Source organism: Pleurodeles waltl, chromosome 1_1, assembly GCF_031143425.1.
Source record: "Pleurodeles waltl isolate 20211129_DDA chromosome 1_1, aPleWal1.hap1.20221129, whole genome shotgun sequence".
Classification (NCBI taxonomy): Eukaryota; Metazoa; Chordata; class Amphibia; order Caudata; family Salamandridae; genus Pleurodeles; species Pleurodeles waltl.
In genome coordinates this window covers 327,582,712-327,606,154 of record NC_090436.1, presented here as the reverse complement: position 1 = coordinate 327,606,154, position 23,443 = coordinate 327,582,712, and the positions used below count along the sequence as shown (strand labels likewise).

General features: G+C 46.9%; 1 protein-coding gene across 1 annotated transcript in view; it reads left to right on the top strand.

The window, feature by feature from the left end:
* The window catches only part of DEPDC1B (DEP domain containing 1B), a 222,438-nt gene continuing 198,995 nt past the window's right edge, over positions 1-23,443 (top strand). The window contains exon 1 of the mRNA XM_069222516.1: positions 1-274. Within this exon, the coding sequence (XP_069078617.1) occupies positions 227-274 (48 nt within the window). The 5' untranslated portion in view covers positions 1-226. The remainder of the gene's footprint in view (positions 275-23,443) is intronic.

Here is a 23,443-nt window from a genome sequence, read left to right as displayed (position 1 = left end):
TCAGCCTGGAGAGAAACACCTCCATGAATGGAGGTGTATTGGTCACGTGGTCACTTCGGCAACCAATGAGCGTACTGCATTCTGCGGGCACTTGATTCAAACTGGCACCGCTGCTACGGTGTTGGTGACTGTCTTTGGGGCGCAGCGGGTCCTGTGTCCTCCGCTTCATGGGAAGCCCCGGAGGGGCAACTGCGGGGTTCAGGGGCTCTTACAGCGCTGGGAAGCCATGGAGCATAAGATTATTGGACCCGGGCCCTACCGTGCCACCAAGCTGGTGAGTCTGGGCTGACAGGCGATAGTAGTGGTAGACAGTGCACTGATTTGACTCATTTACTGATGTTCTCTTACTTGAGCCTTGCCTGCTTTAGTCCTTTGTGACCCCTGGTGCGGAGGCCCACCTGTATTTTTTCTATGGTGCAACTCCCACCAATTGGAAACATCTCTCTGTGCCTTTGGGACAGCAGTCCTTCCCTTGCGCGTAAGGCCGGGTACGTTTGTGCCGCCTAATCTCGTATATTTTACTTCTGCCTCATGATGTCGGGATAAATGCTACTTCGTTCTTTCCTCTTCCCGTTATCTATGATGTTGACTGTGTTTCTCTGAACTCATTTTTGGATATACTCCTGATTCCTTTTTCTCAGAGTTCACAATTTTTGTGGAGTAGAATACCCCCCAAAAAACACCTCATGTTTCAAACATTATGTCAACCAAGGGTCCCGCCCCTGTAATTAGGAAGAGACGAGAAAGGGATGGCAAAGGGAAGACGAGAAAGATTACCTCAAGCAAGTGGGAGATTTTTTCTGACGTGCTATAAATTGTATGTCCCATGACCTCTACTTTCTATTGTGTATGTCTGCGAGCTGCCGACACGTCATATGCCGATCATCATCTCCTTTCCTTAAACCGAGTAGTACCTCGCCAGCTCTAGTCCTATATTGATCCCACCAATCAGTAGTCGAGTATACCATAAAATAAATCGAAGTAAATGAGAACTTTCCGAATCCCAAATGAAGTCAGTCATTTCCAGACAAAAATGGACAAGTCTAGCAGTGAACAGCAACGAAAATAATGAGCCAGTAAACATTGATTAGCGGTGTCAATCGATGTGAATGTCAGTAAGGCATGCCTCCACCTGGGTAGAGACATATATCGTGTCACTCCTTTGCTCGTTTAGCCTGGTTGGATGCCGCAAGGATATTGTAACTTTGAGTGTAAAACGTCCTTCATTTTTTTGCCTTTCTATTTGGCGAGCCTACTAAAGATAGGAAAGGATTATTTTGTATTGCCCTCTGTGCTTGCATCCTTCATTTTACCCTCTGCTATCAACACTACCTCTTTCATTGCCTGGCTTAACCGCTGCTTGGGCACACTTCAAACTGATTATCAGTTTCAATGGAGTGTGTTTTCATTTACTGCACTCTTCTACTTCTTGTAATTCTGAGAGAGAGGTTCCTGGCAACTACTGGTGCTTGCATCAGACCAGTCAACTACTTCTCCTTTCGTTGCATGCCTTCGGGTGGGTGAACACATGGGTTCTGAAAAGTAACTTGGCAAGAGACTTGTGTTAACATTACAAGAAGAAAGCTGCAGACAGTAGCCGAACGATGAAGTTAGCAGATTGATTGTATTTTTATGATTTTGAAAAACTGCCAATGAACATATTCCCATGGCTGTTCTAGGCCACATTTTTCGCGATGATTAGGAGCCAAAAATCATACAAGAAAGTAGTTTATTAATTTGTTTTGATTGTTCTTATAATCTTTGTTTTTGCTCGTGCCGTTTCACAGAATAATTGGTAAGTGGCACAGGACTCCCACTACATTTAACACAGTGCACTTTAGGTCAGAACTTAATTCTGGTTACAGTCCTTTAATACACTTGATTACTTTTTCTGTAGTTGGTTGTCGGGTGGGCTCTAGTGGCAATGCCAATTTGTCATTGTATTGCAGCATTTATATGATGCTTACTACTCCTGTGTTGGGTACCGAATTGCTTCCCTACCTTATTAACAACCTACATCGTGTAGGGTGTGTGATTGGAAGGATGTTGTCTTTATTTTATGTTTTTGATCCTACATGCAATGTATTTCCATGTTGTGAATGATGACCACTGAGGTGTAGTTATTGTGTTATGTGTTTTAGTGCTTAGCAGTGTTGTGGATAAAGAGATATGAGAGGGAAAAGCACACCTTATGGTTTTCAGTAGGCTGCAGCTCTGCAGGTCCTTTTATGGTATTTCTTATCACCATAGACCATTTTGGAGGTTACTGCTCTGGGTGGTCCAACCTGATAATTTGTTTAGTATTTAATCCTGAGTTAACATTGGGGAGATCTGCTGAGGTGGGCTTTGTTTCTATCCTCTTATATCTGAATGTTTTTGTGAGAAGTGAAAAAGCAGTCAGTGTGGAGCGAGTTGGATCTGCAGTGTTGGACTAGATTAGAGTCCTTCCATTGGCAGCCGTATGGTGACAGATCTCTTGTTATAGCAACACAACAAGATGATGACTGGACTGTTGAAACTTTTCAAACCCTCACCCCGAGTCATAGATCTGGGTTAAATCGTCATTCTTTTGTTCACCATGCCACCCAGTTTGGACCCAGCAATATGCAAATCAGTCTTGACCCTGTTCCCCATGAATCCAGCCCAGCCCGAACTGCCAGGCCATGCCTTTCCTGGCCCAGAAACCAGCATCCTGGGAATGGTTTCGGGGTATTGCTCCTCATCGGCCAGGCTAGCTTGAATCCAGTGACACAGTGAGCAAGGGACTTTTGACCCCAGAGTGACTCCAAGGGCTAGTTTTCTGACCTCCTGATTTGAGCCTCAGGGACATAAGGATCCCCAACCAGCTCCTGGACCCAGCTGCAGCAGGTTCCTTACATCCAAGTGGTGTCCCTCAGATCCTGACCTCTTGGTGTGGCTCAGTGCACTCAAATCAAGTTTTCCATTCGCATGGAGATTGTGCCGCTCGCACCGAAGGTTTACACAAGCCTCCGCCTTATTGCACAACCGTATCAACAGCTTGCAGGGGACTGCCAACTCGAAGCACCAGCCAGTCTCCTGACAACCTGTACATGTCATTCAATAATAGATACATTTGCCTCGCTCCCAGAAATCTTGTCTTCATTCATGCAAAAAGGGAATGCACTTATGAAACAGGCTGCCTTAAAAAATGGGACTTTGGCTTCTCTTCATCCTGGTGTGGATATGGATCTGTTGCTGTTAGAGAAACAGGAGAAAATTGACCAACCAACTAAAGCACCTTGGGCTGACTCTGCTGCCGTGACAGTAATTGATCAGAAAGCCAACGCATCGTCTTCGACATTAAGTTAAGTCCCAGGTAAACTTACTAAACATCAGCGAAAGCAGGCAAGGAAGGGGTGGTTTAAACACCTTGGACCCATGGAATAGGGAGCCCCGCAAGTTTATCTGATTTTTGTAAATCAAAGCAATATGGACACAGAAAATAGTCAAACAAATGCCTCACTTACTATTCAGAATTTCCTAGGTTCCTCATTATCGTCAAGTTTTGTTAAAACCATGTCAAGAGCCATGCAAAACAACTTCCCCAGATGAAATGGACTAGGAAAAATACACTAGTGTAAGTAAAATATCCCAGAGCTTATCCCAAGTGGTGGTTATATATACAGGGGATAACATGACACAGAATAAGATTCAATACTTTGGGAAAACACAAGAAAGTGAAAGCCAGATAGGGATGCTTACTAATCTCAGAGCAAGTGAAGCCAACTCTGCCACACATCAGAGTAATAACTTTACATCAGGCCAAGAAGGCTTGTCTGTGGCTGAGTGCGTCCCAGAGAAGACAAGCACTACAAAAGCTAAAAAAAAAAAAATTGAACCTGTTCTTCATAACGGTTAAAGGGAAGGAGTTATCTAGCAACCCAAATTGAGAATCACCCAGCATGGGCAGACTGACAAGTTAAACAAGAGTCCAGGAGTAAGAAGCAAGAACAGCCTCTTGATGACTCCAAGGGACATCATGGGGACAATCCGGGTGGCCTTGTCCCCAGAGGCGATTTTAAAAATACCAGACCTAGTTCAATCACCAACCCAATTGAGAGTACAAAAGATGGTCAAGCTTCTATTCTTGCCTGCATATGCCCCCCAAGCAAGCCATGGCATACTGAATAGAGGCAACCTGTCGAAACTGCCCAGGAAAATCCCACAGTTAAATAGAATGAAGTCTTTAGACTTATTAGCTGTTTAATTCAGGGCAGTGGCTAATCAACAACAGACAGTCAACGTTAACAACATGGAAATCAAATACAATAGTTGACCTAATTTGCAGATTTGCTATGCACTTTGCAAGTTGGGGAATCAAACTACATAGATATCAATCATCTAAATACCAGGATCCCTTAGTAATTAGATCTGGGTCATTCATGTCTCCAGTTAGAACCAAAATAATCCCCATATCTGTATTGCAGAACTCAAAACTTTTTTCACCTGAACCACTAGCAAGAGCATCCTTTTCTGCACCCAATGTGTGGTGTCCACAGTATCAGCAACATTTTAAGGTACAAACCACGCAGGATTGGGCTTGGACTCCAAAAGTTTGGGAACCACGTCACTCCTGACTCTGTTACACGGCAAAGAGGAAATACGTTTACAGTTCCATCAGGGCCAACAGGTAAAAAGTACAGGTTAATATTTGCTCATGGGATGTACATGGCTTTGGAGAAATGGCACAAGATAGTGCGACAATATTGTTCCTTGGCAATTCTGATTTAATTCTGTAATAAGAAACATGGTCCACAACTTAGGCTATCAGGAGCTGCACATTCCAGCAGAAAGGACCTCACATTAAGGACATCTAAGGGGGTGGCTTGCCACTTATATTTCTATAACGTACAGGTGGTCATTGGAGATAATCGGCTGAGATGTGAACTGGATCCAAGTCACCAGATTACTACATGGAGTGGAAAATAAAGAAGTAGGCCTGTTAATAATAAACATATATATTTATCCAGGGAAAGCAAAAAAAAAAAAAACAGGAAAGGTTTGCAATATTCTTGAATCTAATAAAGCTTTTGCAAAAGTGAAATCCAGGCCTCGAAAAATCATAAAAGTTTTACTTGACCTGCAGGCCGAGTATCTTGAATAATCTACTCGACCTAACTAATGTACTTGACCCGGAAACGGGTCACTAATTGTGTGATCCTAGACAAATATTACATTTTACAGTCGCCTTTTTCTTCATTCTCACGAGTGCACCTTCAAATATGTGATTTCAGCATTTCTGCTGTAAAAAAAAATAAAAATCCTTTTGTTTGATTAAATACACGAAATGTTTGGTCCATGTATAATAAATCTAGCCCACATATAAGGTACACGTGATCCATGCATGACGCGCCTCCTAGTTTACTAATAGCTTTACCATGAGGCAGCAGTGTTTCTCAGTTTGTTTAAACACTCACTTTTAATAAATATATTACTGAAGCATGATGTGGTAGCACACTGTCATTTACATTCAGTAAATTTTCAAGAAATGTCCAAAAACCTTACCACTAACTTGCAGCTTTGCTGATAACTCAATATATTGTATTACCAATAATCTGTGAAAATTGGATTTCAGAAAACACTTATCATTTGCACATCAAGTAAATTGTTCTGACTTTTTTTAAATCCTACTAACATATTTTTTTCATCTCACAGAAGTACAAACAATGGTCTTTCACAGCTTCTGAAATATATTTTGAAATGTTTGTAAAGTTGACTTAGTTACATAAATGTTGTGTGTTAGGAAAAACCTGATACCAAGAGCCTTTCATTTCACATAGGTCTAGACAGTTCAACTTACAAAATCCCTGCAGTCACTCTGACTGAACAGAACACCTGTGTTTTTTTTTTTTTTTTCCACTCCGGTAGGATCTAAAAATAGCTTGACCTTGTAAAATAAAAACATAGCGAGTGGTTGAGTAGATTTTTCGAGCCCTGGTATCCAAAAGATTTAGTTTTACTTTCGGGGACTTCAATACTGAATTAGCTGAGAATAATATAAGTAATAGGAAGACTCCGGGGGAAAAATGGAAACCATTACATTTTTGGAACAATTAGGAGCCCAAGGTCTTACAATCCTGAATGGCATGTCCTGTGAAGATTATCCAGCAGCCATAACATATTTTAGTGTATATATTTAGACTGAATACTCTTATAAGCAATGTTGCTCTTCTTTCAGTGACTACTTTCAAAATCTACCCAGCACATGAAAGTGACCATTTTCCCCAAGTACTAAGCATTAGCTTAATGTTGGCAACAACTAGTAAATCAGCTGACCTGACCGTCAGACCAGTAACAAATAATTTAAAAAGATTAAGATGGCATGGCGGTAATGTAAGCCAAATAGTGTTCTTGCAATATGCAGATGATATAGTAATTTTAAGTCTGACTCCCATCGGCCTTCAAAGATTATTCAGTGCTCTGATTAGTTACATCGATAAGCAAGGGTTAGAGCTGAACTTACGGAAAACAAGTTGTGCGGCTGGTGGACTTCAAATATAAAGCACATAGGTGGTTTATAAAAGGCCAGCAGGTTGAATCTGTTTATTAATAAAAATTCCTGGGGGTGTTTGTGGGCCACAATTTATCGTTTGTTCACCATCGTTCCTGGGAAACCTCCGTCTAAAATATGTGCCTTTATGCTTTTGAAAAAGAAACTGTATGGGTCATTTTATTGTCATATGGTAAAAGTGATGGCGGCCCAGTTTTTACCTCTTTGACATATGGCACAGAAAACGGGCACACAAAAGAAATCTCTACTTTAAATCAGCTTCAAATAAAGGCCTATAAGGCAGTCATTTGTCTCCCAAAAGAAACCTCTCCACCAAAGGTTCGTTTGGAATTTGTCCTACAACATCAAAAATTCCAATGACCAAACACCTTTGTCAAGCTATGTTGGTGTCTCTGTGCCGCAGAAAGAGGAACTTTGAAAAGTTTCTGCTGGTTGGTGATAAAGCTCCAGGTAGAGGGAAAGCAAGTCAACTAATGGGGTGTTTATCTTGAGGAAGCTTTTACAGAGCTTGGTTTACAGGAGTGGACGAGTAAGATGGGACATGCAGCATTTGTTAAACTCAGTCATTTTTCCTCAAAAAACAAGTTAAGTTTAGATAACAACAAAAATCCTAGCAAAACGACGGCATGCCTGGACGGTGATGGCTACCTATATCGGGCGGAAATCTCAAGCATACTTTGCCATGCACTTCTATCATGTCCTCAAATAGCATTTTATGTTTTTTCGTTTTGACATATTTGAGTCCAAAGATTTTGCCTCTATGGGGAAGGGTGGAAAGAATGAAAAAATTGTTGCTTTATGTCGTTATAAATCAGAGACACCCTGTCATTTAATGTGCACATGTCCAAGAATCACTACATATAGGAAGCAATTTTTAAAACCAATTTTTAGGGAGCTGAGTATACAGACTTGTAGGGTAGCCATCATTACTTGGTCATCAGGAACATCAATCCCCTTGGCATGTCATGGAGCAAAATTTGTTACTACTATAAATACTCTTCTTGAAAAAGCACCTCAAGTACACTCAGGACAATATAGGCATGTGCAAAAATATCAATAACATAAGACTAGAAAGAAGTTAAATAATTGCTGGAGTGGTGATTTACTATATTTGTAGACAACATGTCTCTTGATGCGCCCTGTTAACAGCCCATTTCAAAATAATTGCATTTTAAGATAGTCTTGTGATTTAATTGATAGCTCTTGTGATCTTAAGTTTGTGCATGTCTTCTGTGTATGCACTTTAGAGAAGCTAAACAAAAATCATTGTTACTGTGATTTTTAAATATGATTGAATGATGCATTTTAGGTTGAAGGCAACCGCTTTCACCTTGATTACCTACCTCATCTTGATTTTAAGCAGCGTATATAATAACTAGCATTTTACATTTGTTGAGTTTCGGTTTCAGAATTGAGTTTAGGCAATGGTATTGATGTTTTCGAATGTCAAACAATCGCCTGCACTTAACCCCTTCGCTGCCAGGCCTTTTCCCCCTCCTGTGCCGGGCCTTTTTTTGCCTATTTGGGGCAGTTCGCGCTTAGGCCCTCATAACTTTTTGTCCACATAAGCTAACCAAGCCAAATTTGCGTCCTTTTTTTCCAACATCCTAGGGATTCTAGAGGTACCCAGACTTTGTGGGTTCCCTTGAAGGAGGCCAAGAAATTGGCCAAAATACAGTGAAAATTTCATTTTTTTCAAAAAAATTGGAAAAAGTGGCTGCAGAAGAAGGCTTGTGGTTTTTCCCCTGAAAATGGCATCAACAAAGGGTTTGCGGTGCTAAACTCAGCAGCTTCCCAGCTTTCAGGAACAGGCAGACTTGAATCAGAAAACCCAATTTTTCAACACAATTTTGGCATTTTACTGGGGCATACCCCATTTGTGCAATTTTTTGTGCTTTCAGCCTCCTTCCAGTCAGTGACAGGAATGGTCATGAAACCAATGCTGGATCCCAGAAACCTAAACATTTCTGAAAAGTAGACAAAATTCTGAATTCAGCAAGGGGTCATTTGTGTAGATCCTACAAGGGTTTCCTACAGAAAATAACAGCTGAAAAAGAAAAATATTGAAATGGAGGTGAAAAAACCATCAATTTTTCTCTACGTTTTACTCTGTAACTTTTCCCTGCAATGTCAGATTATCGAAAGCAATATACTGTTACGTCTGCTGGACTCCTCTGGTTGCGGGGATATATAGGGCTTGTAGGTTCATCAAGAACCCGAGGAACCCAGAGCCAATAAATGAGCTGCACCCTGCAGTGCGTTTTCATTCTATACCGGGTATACAGCAATTCATTTGCTGAAATATAAGGAGTAAAGAATTGCTATCAAGAAAACCTTTGCATTTCCAAAAAGGGCACAAGATAAGGTGTTGAGGAGCAGTGGTTATTTGCACATCTCTGAATTCCGGGGTGACCATAGTAGCACGTGAATTACAGGGAATTTCTCAAATAGATGTCTTTTTTACACACACTCCTATATTTGGAAGGAAAAAATGTAGAGAAAGACAAGGGGCAATAGTACTTGTTTTGCTAATCTATGTTCCCCCAAGTCTCCCGATAAAAATGGTACCTCACTTGTGTGGGTAGGCCTAGCACCCGCGACAGGATATGCCCCAAAACACAACATGGACACATCACAGAAAACAGAGCTGTTTTTAGCAAAGTGACTACCTGTAGATTTTGGCCTCTAGTTCAGCCGCTACCTAGGGAAACCTACCAAACCTGTGCATTTCTGAAAACTAGAGACCTAGGGGAATCCAAGGAGGGGTGACTTGGGGGGCTCGGACCAGGTTCTGTTACCCAGAATCCTTTGCAAACCTCAAAATTTGGCTAAAAAAACACATGTTCCTCACATTTCTGTGGCAGAAAGTTCTGGAATCTGAGAGGAGCCACAAATTTCCTTCCACCCAGCGTTCCCCCACGTCTCCCGATAAAAATGATACCTCACTTGTGTGGGTAGGCCTAGCGCCCGCGACAGGATATGCCCCAAAACACAACGTGGACATATCACAGAAAACAGAGCTGTTTTTAGCAAAGTGACTACCTGTAGATTTTGGCCTCTAGCTCAGCCGCCACCTAGGGAAACCTACCAAACCTATGCATTTCTGAAAACTAGAGACCTAGGGGAATCCAAGGAGGGGTGACTTGTGGGGCTCGGACCAGGTTCTGTTACCCAGAATCCTTTGCAAATCTCAAAATTTGGCTAAAAAAACACATGTTCCTCACATTTCTGTGGCAGAAAGTTCTGGAATCTGAGAGGAGCCACAAATTTCCTTCCACCCAGCGTTCCCCCACATCTCCCGATAAAAATGATACCTCACTTGTGTGGGTAGGCCTAGCGCCCGCGACAGGATATGCCCCAAAACACAACGTGGACATATCACAGAAAACAGAGCTGTTTTTAGCAAAGTGACTACCTGTAGATTTTGGCCTCTAGCTCAGCCGGCACCTAGGGAAACCTACCAAACCTGTACATTTCTGAAAACTAGAGACCTAGGGGAATCCAAGGAGGGGTGACTTGTGTGGCTCGGACCAGGTTCTGTTACCCAGAATCCTTTGCAAACCTCAAAATTTGGCTAAAAAAACACATGTCCCTCACATTTCTGTGGCAGAAAGTTCTGGAATCTGAGAGGAGCTACAAATTTCCTTCCACCCAGCGTTCCCCCAAGACTCCCGATAAAAATGATACCTCACTTGCGTGGGTAGGCCTAGCGCCGGCGACAGGAAACACCCCAAAGCGCAACGTGGACACATCCTAAATTTTGGAAAAAAACAGAGGTGTTTTTTGCAAAGTGCCTACCTGTAGATTTTGGCCTCTAGCTCGGCTGGCACCTAGGGAAACCTACCAAACCTGTGCATTTCTGAAAACTAGAGACCTAGGGGAATCCAAGGAGGGGTGACTTGCGGGGCTCGGACCAGGTTCTGTTACCCAGAATCCTTTGCAAACCTCAAAATTTGGCTAAAAATACACATGTTACTCACATTTCTGTGGCAGAAAGTTCTGGAATCTGAGAGGAGCCACAAATTTCCTTCTACCCAGCGTTCCCCCAAGTCTCCCGATAAAAATGATACCTCACTTGTGTGGGTAGGCCTAGCGCCCGCGACAGGATATGCCCCAAAACACAACGTGGACATATCACAGAAAACAGAGCTGTTTTTAGCAAAGTGACTACCTGTAGATTTTGGCCTCTAGCTCAGCCGCCACCTAGGGAAACCTACCAAACCTGTGCATTTCTGAAAACTAGAGACCTAGGGGAATCCAAGGAGGGGTGACTTGCGGGGCTCGGACCAGGTTCTGTTACCCAGAATCCTTTGCAAATCTCAAAATTTGGCTAAAAAAACACATGTTCCTCACATTTCTGTGGCAGAAAGTTCTGGAATCTGAGAGGAGCCACAAATTTCCTTCCACCCAGCGTTCCCCCAAGTCTCCCGATAAAAATGATACCTCACTTGCGTGGGTAGGCCTAGCGCCCACGAAAGGAAAGGGCCCAAAACACAACGTGGACACATCACATTTTTTTATAAAAAGCAGTGCCTACCTGTGGATTTTGGCCTGTAGCTCAGCCGACACCTGAGGAAACCTAGCAAACCAGTGCATTTTTGAAAACTAGAAACCCAGGGGAATCCAAGATGGGGTGACTTGCGGGGCTCTGACCAGGTTATGTTACCCAGAATCCTTTGCAAACATCAAAATTTGGCCCAAAAAACACTTTTTCCTCTCATTTCGGTGACAGAAAGTTCTGGAATCTGAGAGGAGCCACAAATTTCCTTCCACCCAGCGTTCCCCTAAGTCTCTCGATAAAAATGGTACATCACTTCTGTGGGTAGGCCTAGCGCCCACAAAAGGAAATGGCCCAAAACACAACGTGGACACAACATATTTTTTCACAGAAAACAGAGGTGTTTTTTGCAAGGTGCCTACCTGTGGTGTTTGGCCTGTAGCTCAGCCGGCCCCAGGGGGGGGGGGCAGAAATGCCCTAAAATAAATTTGCCCCCCCAACCCCCACCCTCCCCCGCCGGGAGCGACCCTTGCCTACGGGGTCGCTCCCCCTGCGTGACATTGGCACCAAAAAACAAATCCCCGGTGCCTAGTGGTTTCTGCCCCCTTGGGGGCAGGTTGACCTAAACTCAGCCAATCTGCCCCCAAGGGGGGCAGAAATGGCCTAAATACAATTTGTCCCCCAGGGGAGCGACTTTTGCCTGATGGGTCGCTCCCCATCTCTAAAAAAAAAAAAAAAAAAAGAAAAAAAAAAGAAAAAAAAGAAAAATTCCCCTGGCGCCTAGAGGTTTCTGCCCCCCCCCCCCGGGGGCAGTTCGGCCTAATAATAGGCCGATCTGTCCCCCGGGGGGGCAGAAATGGCCTAAAATAAATTTGCCCCCCCAACCCCCACCACCCCCCCGGGAGCGACCCTTGCCTACGGGGTCGCTCCCCCTGCGTGACATTGGCGCCAAAAAACAAATCCCCGGTGCCTAGTGGTTTCTGCCCCCTTGGGGGCAGATTGACCTAAAATTTGCCAATCTGCCCCCAGGGGGGTAGAAATGGTCTAAATATAATTTGCCCCCCCAGGGGAGCGACCCTTGCCTGATGGGTCGCTCCCCATCTCTAAAAAAAAGAAACAACAAAAAAAAAAACACACAAAAAAAAATTTGCCCTGGTGCCTAGAGTGTTCTGCCCCCCCCCCCCCGGGGGCAGTTCGGCCTAATAATAGGCCGATCTGTCCCCCGTGGGGGCAGAAATGGCCTAAAATAAATTTGCCCCCCCAACACCCAGCCCTCCCCCCCCCCCCCCCCCGGGAGCGACCCTTGCCTACGGGGTCGCTCCCCCTGCGTGACATTGGCGCCAAAAAACAAATCCCCGGTGCCTAGTGGTTTCTGCCCCCTTGGGGGCAGATTGACTTAAAATTGGCCAATCTGCCCCCAGGGGGGCAGAAATGGTCTAAATACAATTTGCCCCCCCCCCAGGGGAGCGACCCTTGCCTGATGGGTCGCTCCCCATCTCTAAAAAAAGAAACAACAAAAAAAAAACACAAAAAAAAAATTGCCCTGGCGCCTAGAGTGTTCAGCCCCCCCCGGGGGGCAGTTCGGCCTAATAATAGGCCGATCTGTCCCCCGGGGGGGCAGAAATGGCCTAAAATAAATTTACCCCCCCCCCCCCCCCCCCCCGGGAGCGACCCTTGCCTACGGGGTCGCTCCCCCTGCGTGACATTGGCGCTAAAAAACAAATCCCCGGTGCCTAGTGTTTTCTGCCCCCTTGGGGGCAGATTGACCTAAAATTGGCCAATCTGCCCCCAGGGGGGCAGAAATGGTCTAAATACAATTTGCCCCCCAGGGGAGCGACCCTTGCCTGATGGGTCGCTCCCCATCTCTAAAAAAAGAAACAACAAAAAAAAAACACAAAAAAAAAATTGCCCTGGCGCCTAGAGTGTTCTGCCCCCCCCCCCCCGGGGGCAGTTCGGCCTAATAATAGGCCGATCTGTCCCCCGGGGGGGCAGAAATGGCCTAAAATAAATTTGCCCCCCCAACCCCCACCGCCCCCCCGGGAGCGACCCTTGCCTACGGGGTCGCTCCCCCTGCGTGACATTGGCGCCAAAAAACAAATCCCCGGTGCCTAGTGGTTTCTGCCCCCTTGGGGGCAGATTGACCTAAAATTGGCCAATCTGCCCCCAGGGGGGCAGAAATGGTCTAAATACAATTTGCCCCCCCAGGGGAGCGACCCTTGCCTGATGGGTCGCTCCCCATCTCTAAAAAAAGAAACAACAAAAAAAAAAAACACAAAAAAAAAATTGCCCTGGCGCCTAGAGTGTTCTGCCCCCCCCCGGGGGCAGTTCGGCCTAATAATAGGCCGATCTGTCCCCCGGGGGGGCAGAAATGGCCTAAAATAATTTTGCCCCCCCAACCCCCACACCCCCCCCCGGGAGCGACCCTTGCCTACGGGGTCGCTCCCCCTGCGTGACATTGGCGCCAAAAAACAAATCCCCGGTGCCTTGTGGTTTCTGCCCCCTTGGGGGCAGATTGACCCAAAATTGGCCAATCTGCCCCCAGGGGGGCAGAAATGGTCTAAATACAATTTGCCCCCCCAGGGGAGCGACCCATGCCTGATGGGTCGCTCCCCATCTCTAAAAAAAGAAACAACACAAAAAAAAAAATTGCCCTGGCGCCTAGAGTGTTCTGCCCCCCCCCCGGGGGCAGTTCGGCCTAATAATAGGCCGATCTGTCCCCCGGGGGGGCAGAAATGGCCTAAAATAAATTTGCCCCCCCAACCCCCACACCCCCCCCCCCCCCGGGAGCGACCCTTGCCTACGGGGTCGCTCCCCCTGCGTGACATTGGCGCCAAAAAACAAATCCCCGGTGCCTAGTGGTTTCTGCCCCCTAGGGGGCAGATTGACCTAAAATTGGCCAATCTGCCCCCAGGGGGGCAGAAATGGTCTAAATACAATTTGCCCCCCCAGGGGAGCGACCCTTGCCTGATGGGTCGCTCCCCATCTCTAAAAAAAGAAACAACAACAAAAAAAAACACAAAAAAAAAATTGCCCTGGCGCCTAGAGTGTTCTGTCCCCCCCCGGGGGCAGTTCGGCCTAAAAATAGGCCGATCTGTCCCCCGGGGGGGCAGAAATGGCCTAAAATAAATTTGCCCCCCCAACCGGCACACCCCCCCCCCCCCGGAGCGACCCTTGCCTACGGGGTCGCTCCCCCTGCGTGACATTGGCGCCAAAAAACAAATCCCCGGTGCCTTGTGGTTTCTGCCCCCTTGGGGGCAGATTGACCTAAAATTGGCCAATCTGCCCCCAGGGGGGCAGAAATGGTCTAAATACAATTTGCCCCCCCAGGGGAGCGACCCTTGCCTGATGGGTCGCTCCCCATCTCTAAAAAAAGAAACAACAAAAAAAAAAACACAAAAAAAAAATTGCCCTGGCGCCTAGAGTGTTCTGCCCCCCCCCGGGGGCAGTTCGGCCTAATAATAGGCCGATCTGTCCCCCGGGGGGGCAGAAATGGCCTAAAATAAATTTGCCCCCCACCCCCCCCCCCTGGGAGCGACCCTTGCCTACGGGGTCGCTCCCCCTGCGTGACATTGGCGCCAAAAAACAAATCCCCGGTGCCTAGTGGTTTCTGCCCCCTTGGGGGCAGATTGACCTAAAATCGGCCAATCTGCCCCCAGGGGGGCAGAAATGGTCTAAATACAATTTGCTCCCCAGGGGAGCGACCCTTGCCTGATGGGTCGCTCCCCATCTCTAAAAAAAAAAAAAAACACAAAAAAAAAAATTGCCCTGGCGCCTAGAGGTTTCTTCCCCCCCTGGGGGCAGATCGGCCTAATAATAGGCCGATGGGGCAGAAAAGGCCTTCCCAAAAAATTGCCCCCCCTGGGAGCGACCCTTGCCAAAGGGGTCGCTTTGTTGCGTGACATTCGCGCGCAAAAACAAACTCCCTGGTGTCTAATGGTTTCTGCCCCCCTTGGGGGCAGATTGGCCTTATCAAAATAGGCCAATCTGCCCCCAAGGGGGGCAGAAATGGCCTAAATATATATTGCCCCGTAGGGGAGCGACCCTTGCCTAAGGGATCGGTCCCCACCTAAAAAAAAAGAATTCATCACCAAAAAAAAAAAAAAAAAAAAATGGTCCCTGGTGCCTAGAGGTTTCTGCCCCCCCTGGGGGCAGATCGGCCTAATAATAGGCCAATCTGCTCCCAGGGGGGGCAGAAAAGGCCTTCCTAAAAAAATGCCCCCCTGGGAGCGACCCTTGCCCAAGGGGTCGCTCCCTTTTGCCAATTTCAAGAAAAAAAAAAAAATCCCTGGTGTCTAGTGGGGTTTCAAAAGCCGGATTGCAAGCAATCCAGCTTTTGAAACCTGTGAGAGACTTCAAAGGGAAGGAAATACATTTCCTTCCCTTTGAAGCCTCTCGGGGCCTCCCCCATGGGATTGAAAAAGAAATGCAAAAGCATTTCTTTTTCAATCGCGCTGGAAGCTCTGCTTCCAGCGCGATGGGGGAGACCCTGTGACTAATCAGCGCGCGCTCGCGCGCTGACGTCACAGGGGGGGTTGGGGGGGGGGTGGGAGGGGAAGGGCTTCCCCTTCCATCCCTGACTTGGTGGGGTGGGGGGGAACCCCACAGAGGGAGCGAGAGCGCTCCCTCTGGGCTGTGTGCCGAGGACGTAGTGGTTACGTCCTCGGCACAGCAGCACTGTGCCGCAGGACGTAACCACTACGTCCGCGGCACAGAAGGGGTTAAAAGTGTATGCTGTGAACACAAAGGGCTATAATATTGATGTCCATTTAAGTCAACAGTCGCCTGCACTCTAAATTGTATGTTATGGTTTGCCTCACTTGCCATTTTAATTCGTTTTTATGAAATGACTCAAATGCAAAACGAGACATCACTCAGTTGCTTGTTATATTGTAAATTTAAATTTACTATTTTAAAACATGTAGTTTGGCACTTTAATGGTCTTGAATGCCTAAAGTATTTCATAATGATACAGCTGTGCTGATACAAAAACATACTGAAACAAAAAATAACAAAAACATTATTTCAAAACCTAACTTAGGCGTTTAGAGGCTGCTTATCGTGTTTGTATCAAATTGTGTTTGGGAGTCTGCTTAGCACTGGTGTTTGGGATCATTAGAGAAGGATTTTATTATGTTTGACATGTTCAAGTGGCTTTAAATTTGGGGCTTTACATGCAACATTGATCAGGAACTGAAAAGTGTGTATTGAACTAGACTGATAGAAAGAAGTTTGAGACCTGATCAGCATAGTCCTTGCTCATCAGCACACAACAGTTGCCTCCCGCTCCAATCATCTGCCTTGCACAGTGCCTCAAGCTTAAAGTCGATTGATCTACAGAGCTAGGGTTTCCATAGGTTGTAGAGATTGCTTTCCTGTTGGTTCCTGAAGCTAGGGTTTCTACTTGTTAGGGTTTGGCTTTCAATTGATGGTTAATGTTCCCATTGGCCCAGGTCAATTAATAACTAGGGTTATTTAAATTAAGAGTTTTTAGGGCAGCCAGGTTAAGGTTGTGCTCCGTGTGTGGGCCTGGAAAGGGCCTAGGGCCAGAATTTATGCTTCTCTACATTTAACAGTACTGGGAAGCAACATTTCATTACAAAGGCAATATCGATCACTACCCCTCAAAGACAGCCTGTCCTAAATAAACCACCCCCATACTGTCACAATAGGACCATAGCTACTGTCGGACCACCCATATAACCTCTTCAACAAAATCAACCTCGAACACCACACAACCTATCAAAAACACACTAACTGTAAAACCACAACCCAAAAATGGGCCAGTGTCACTTGCCAGGAAAAAAGTGAAGAAAAAAGAAAACACAGGCAAGCACAATGGTATGAGCATTAGGTTCCTTTGTCACACATTTCCTCCAAAAGCATGCACGCCCCATTCAAACCACCAGACAACACAACTACCTTCCACAGAAAGCCCAGAAACACCCACCTCACAAACCTCAACATTCTCTAACCAAACAACTTCCACTCTGTCTCCATCTCAGCTGCAACAAAACAAACCCCCCCCCCCATCCCTCACACACCAAAATCCTCTGTTCCGCCTCCTAAAGTACCTCTCACACACACCCACATTCCCCCAGACCACAATGACATGAAGGGGAAATAAATAGCTATAATACTTAATCTTCACCACAAGATCCATTTACAAAATAAATTCAACATTTTATCTACTTTCAGAAGTCATACCAGAATTCACCTCCCTTACAGAAGCATGCTTTAGTAAAGACTTTGCACCCACATGTCAGTCATCCTGCCAGAATTTCACATAATCAACAAAATCCTATTGGCAAAATTGGAGGCATAGCCGTCATCCATAATAAACCTCTAAAAAGCACACCTCGAAAACCACAACATTGACAACTGTAAATCCTTGATAAGACGTTGCCCAACTCCAATTACCAATAACATCTTTCTCTCAACATACAGACCATCACCCAGCGATACAAACTTTAGATACAGTGACCAAAACCCATCTGAACTACCAAAGCCTATACATTCTAGAAGACCATAAAACATGGTTTGAAGAAACTAACAGCAGCTGTGGCTAATCTACTTGTCCCTTTGGTGACCTGTAGTGCGGCGACAAATTATGGTAGCAATCTTAATATGTAAGCTCTGATAATAGCGCCCCTGATTATGCCAGGGCTAATACTATAGCGGGGCTTGACTATTAACAATTTCAGGCCTTACCATAGCAATTTCCTTATTTTTCCACCTTTCCACAGGTCTACATACTGGGGTTGGAGGAAACAGTAAGGAATATTTCCAGGGCTGGAATGCCTTTGAGTCTGCAAAACTACTAACTTGCATGTTTTAAGGATTTTCACAAGCTCTTCTCTGTTTTTTTTCCCATACTGAAGAGGTTGGAAATTTACACCAGACAGGGGCAGAAGTAGCAGTTCTTTCAGGGTTGGGGGAAAAAAGTGGTTGAAGGGAAAGTGAACTTGTAAACGCTTAATAGAGTTTTGCATGAGCAAATCTTCACACGTATATTCTCTTGTTCTACAATATTACAAATATTTTATAGGAGTACAATTTACTGGTCTACTTCTGTAAATTCTTGTGAATTAATGAAAGCTACTAATGCAAAGACATATACCATAGGTGCACTTTTGTGACTTTCTTTAAGATTTGGGCCCTCAATTAGGTCTAGTGTTAACCAAAACATTTAGTTTTTATTAAAGTTCTATTTCTCTCTCTAACCATCTATCGGCTGGCTTTACTGTGAGCGATCGCATTCTGCTCTTTCACAAGGAGCACATTGGCACACAAAGTAGTTTTGTTAAGTGCCAGGAACTACAGTGGCAATGTGTGCTTTTTTTTTTTTTTTTAAACTTTTTGCCAGTGTTTGTCACAATGGCGGGGGCTTGGCAGCTCCCACAACAATAGTGTTTCAAAAGCCATGTCAAAACAAGACACACATTGACCAAACCTTGACTGACAACCAGTGTTGGATCGGTTGGGTTTGCCAGTGCTTGTTTATTTTCATGTTTCCCATAATCTTGTTGAAAATGGTTACTCTGATTTTCGATTATAATAATTTTCTGGAAATACTATCAAGCAGCAACACATTTTATTAAATAATGGTTTTAAAGAAATAGTACCTACAATTTCACCGTAATTTAGCAAAGCGTGTTTTTTTTTTTTTTTTTAAACCACTGTCAGTAGTGCAGTGTGATCATACAACATTTATTTAGAGTGCTCGCCCTAAATTGCATTAATGAACCATAAATATATGTTTGAACAGCATTAACATATGGACACAAACAGTACCTCACCTGCAGGCAGTTCCCTTTCCTGTAAACTGGCAGCCAAAAGGTTTGTGCTTGGGGTGGGGGGGGGTTGGGCCTACTTGTCCCAAGGACAAAATAAACATGAAAACTTGTTGTCCTTGACCCCAAACAATATGTCCTGGGTGCCTTGCTAATGAAGCGTCTGTCTGTCAACACAGATCGAATGTGACATAAGAACAAGATTTTAAGGCATCTTTTATTGCCCCTCCACTTTTGAACTGAACAGAACACCTGTTCTTTGTCAACTGCCAGAAGGGGGGAGTAAGTCCTAAAATAGCTCGACCTGACAAAATAAGACTCGCCATAGCGAGTAGATTTTTTAGCCCTGCAGTATCGCAGAAAGAAGGGGCAGGACTGTACCATATGATAAGTCTGCAGGCGTGTCAGAACAGCAGGGGTAAATGGGTTCATGCAGAAGCAGAAGCCCTGCCTGAAGTAGTCGAGCTGGGGTGAGATCAGCACGGTGAAGGTAATGAATCTGAATTAGAAGCAGCCTAGCAGAGACGGTGATGGGACGGGGGGGCCATCATGGCATCACACCAGTTATATCCTTCAAGAGGACCCAGCCAGTACTCCCAACGTTCCCAGAGTTGGACTAGTGTAATGGGGGCATCAACAACCATGGTGTGGGTCGTTTGTGGTGCACCTCCTTCACCTTGTGCTCCCCTATGAGGAGTATAGCATCCAAACGGCTGAGTTCTGGGAGAGATGTCCCCCGGCGTACATTGGTGTTAGGGGCATGTCTCAGCTGTAAATATTTGTAGAATTGGGAGGAATGAAGTGCATAGGTGTCCTCCAGCTCCTGAAATGAGGGTTGGTGTGTCCCAGACCATACATCCCCAATGTGTATTATACTAATGACTACTTCCTGAAACCACATACAGAGTCACGGGAGGGGTCTGAAGTGTAAGTTTGGTGTCCCATCCGGTTTGTTGTAGGAACGCCCCTCCGGCAAAGAACACTAGATGGGGACAGCAGTGGAGATCGGATCTCCATACAGAATAGACGTAACTGGAGAAAAACCAAAACCCAGTAACACAAGTTCTAGTCAGAGTGCCAGGTCAGACCACCCACCATGTAGCCAGTTGTTGATCACCATTAGCTGGGAGGCAAGGAAGTATAGGTAAGAGGTTGGTCATCTCCAGACCCCCATCATATAGGGCACATCAACAGTGTTGCATGACTTAACGAAAGCACGTGTTATGTCAAAGAAATGACATTGCTAGACTGTCCATCTCTCTGAAACAACGGCATGGGAAGAATATGGGGAGGTTTTGAAACCCGTATAACGGAGCAACCTTTGACCCTGCTTCTGCAGACAGGTCGCTCCCGCTCCGCCATCCGCGCCACCTCCACTCCTTTGTTTTTACCTCCTTTTCCCCGCCGCTGAGTCCCCTGCGGCCCCTCCCGCCTCCCCCCTCCTCCTCACCGTTCAAGTTAGCCTCTTTTCCCGCCGCTGCGGCCCCTCCCGCCTCCCCCCTCCTCCTCACCGTTCCAGTTAGCCTCTTTTCCCGCCGCTGCGTCCCCTGCGGCCCCACCCCCCAGCCCTCTTATTCGTCAAGCCCTCCCTCCTCCCAGCTGCCACTCCTACCCCCCTTCCACTAATGGCAGCCGCGGCGTGGTAACAGGGAGCAACCTTTCACCCTGCTTCTGCAGGCAGGTCGATCCCCGCTCCGCCATCCGCGCCACCTCCACTCCTTTGTTTTTACCTCCTTTTCCCCGCCGCTGCGTCTCCTGCGGCCCCTCCCGCCTCCCCCCTCCTCCTCACCGTTCCAGTTGGCCTCTTTTCCTGCCGCTGCGGCCCCTCCCGCCTCCCCCCTCCTCCTCACCGTTCCAGTTAGCCTCTTTTCCCGCCGCTGCGTCCCCTGCGGCCCCACCCCCCAGCCCTCTCATTCGTCAAGCCCACCCTCCCCTCCTCTTATGGAAGCGCGGGCGCGCCAAAGGCAAGCCCGTCTGCGCCAAGACAGCGCCCAGCACCAGTCCCCCTGGCCCTCTCAGACACCTCTACTCCCCCCTCACCCTCCACTTTCTCAACCCAGGCTCCTGCCCCACATGCACCCCATCTAGCCCCACACACACTCATGGCCCCTTCACCTGCCACTTCTCCTGCTTGTCATCCCTCACACCAACCATTGAGACCCCCACCTTCAACAAACACAACACCCCCAACTCAAGACTCACCCACCCTGCCACCACCAGCCCACAACCAGAACACACCCCGCAACAACACCCTCACGCACCACACCAACGCCACCCACCACAGCCACCTCAACTGCCTGCTCCTCAACATCTGCTCCCTTCACAAACATGCCATAGAACTCTGGGACCTCATCCCATAACACTCACCTGACATCGCCTTCCTCACGGAAACCTGGACCAACCCCTCCTCAGAACCCGACATAGCCATAGACACCCCCAAGGGGTACAAACTCCAACACAAAGACCGCCTCAACAGGCCAGGCGGTGGCATCGCCATCCTACACAGAGACAGCATCAAAGTCACCACCAGCTCCCAAGACACTATCGACAACACTGAACGCATCCACTTCCTCATCCACATTAACAACACCACCACCCTCGGAGGTACACTAATCTACAGACCACCCGGACCACGCCCCGCCTTCTGCGACACCATCGCCAACAGCATCAGCTCGCACGCCCTCACCTCCACAGACTACATCATCCTTGGTGATTTCAACTTTCACTTAGAAAACCCACAAGACCACAACACTACCTCCCTCATAGACAACCTCACCAACCTCGGACTCAAACAACTGGCGCCGCACCCACCCACTCAGCAGGACACATGCTCGACACAATTTTCACCTCAAGCTAAAACACATAGTCTACACCCACACCACCGAACTCCTCTGGACTGACCACCGCTGCGTCCACTTCTCATTCACCAAACCCCCCACACACTACCATCAACACACCACACCCTACCGCATGTGGGACGAGATCCCCACAGAACGACTAAACTCCCTACTGGCCCATAACCTCCCCTCCCCCACACACACACCAACGACCCCAACACAGGAGCACACAACCTCTTCAAATGGATCACTACCTGCGCAGACACACTAGCCCCCCTCAGAAAACACATCGCCACCCGCAACATCAAGAACGCCCTATGGTTCACCCCTGAACTCCAAGACTACAAGCGCAAATGCCGCCAAGCTGAGAAAATATCTAGAACCTTCCACAACCAACTTCTCCACCCTCAAAACCACCATTCGCACCCATCACCAACTCATACGCACCGCCAAAAGAGATCACTACAAGACACGCCTTGACAACAACTCTCAAAACAGCAAAGAACTCTTCACCATCATCAATGAACTTGCCAAACCCAAAGCCAGCAACATAGACCCCACACACACACACACAGCCCCTATGTGACGCCCTTTCCAACCACTTCCTCCACAAAATCCTGGACATCTACAACAGCTTTATACCACACACACACCCACCACACACCCAACCCAACCCCCACTCGTAACCCCCCCCCACCACACACTCCACATGGACCCCTACCACACACAAAGAAACCAAAAAAAACATGAACTCCGTCCACTCAGGTTCCCCCTCCGACCCCTGCCCACACCGCATCTACAACAAAGCTAGCCCAACCATCGCCCATACTCTACAACATAATCAACTCCTCTTTCGACTCCGCCACCTACCCAGACCCCTGGAAGCACGCGGAAATCACTGCTCTCCTTAAAAAAAAAAACACAAAAAAAACAAGCCGACCCGGAGATCCTCTCCAACTACCGCCCCATCTCCCTCCTCCCTTACCCCGCAAAGGTTGCAGAGAAATTAGTCAACACCTGCCTATCCCACTTCCTCGAAGCAAACAACACTCTTGACCCCTCACAATCCAGGTTCCGCAAAAAGCACAGCACGGAAACCGCCCTCATCGCATGCACTGACAACATCAGGACCAAAGTCGACAAAGGCGAGACTGTCTCACTCATCCTCCTAGACCTCTCCACAGCCTTTGACACCGTCTGCCACCACACACTCCGCACACACCTCCACAACATAGGAATTCGCCACAAAGCCTTAGTCTGGCTCACCTCCTTCCTCACCAACCAGACCCAGAGTGTCCGCCTTCTGCCCTTCCACTCCAACACTACCAAGATCACCTGCCGAGTCCCCCAATGGTCCTCCCTCAGCCCCACACTCTTCAACATCTACATGATCCCCCTAGCCAACATTCTCCGAGCACATGGAATCACTATCCTCTCCTATGCAGATGACACCCAACTCATCCTCTCCCTCACCCGCAACCCCACCACCGCCAAAACCAACCTACACGCCGCTCTCCTTGACACCGCCAACTGGATGACCACTAACCACCTCAAGCTCAACTCAAATAAAACCGAGATCATCATCTTCGGCCCCAACAAAACCACATGGGATGACTCCTGGTGGCCCACCGCCCTAGGCCCTGCACCCACCCCCGCAAACCATGCAAGCAACCTCGGCATCATCCTTGACCCCTCCCTCTCCATGACACAGCAAATCAATGCTCTAACCTCCTCCTGCTTCCACACACTCTGCACTCTTTAAAAAAAATCCTTCAAATGGATTACC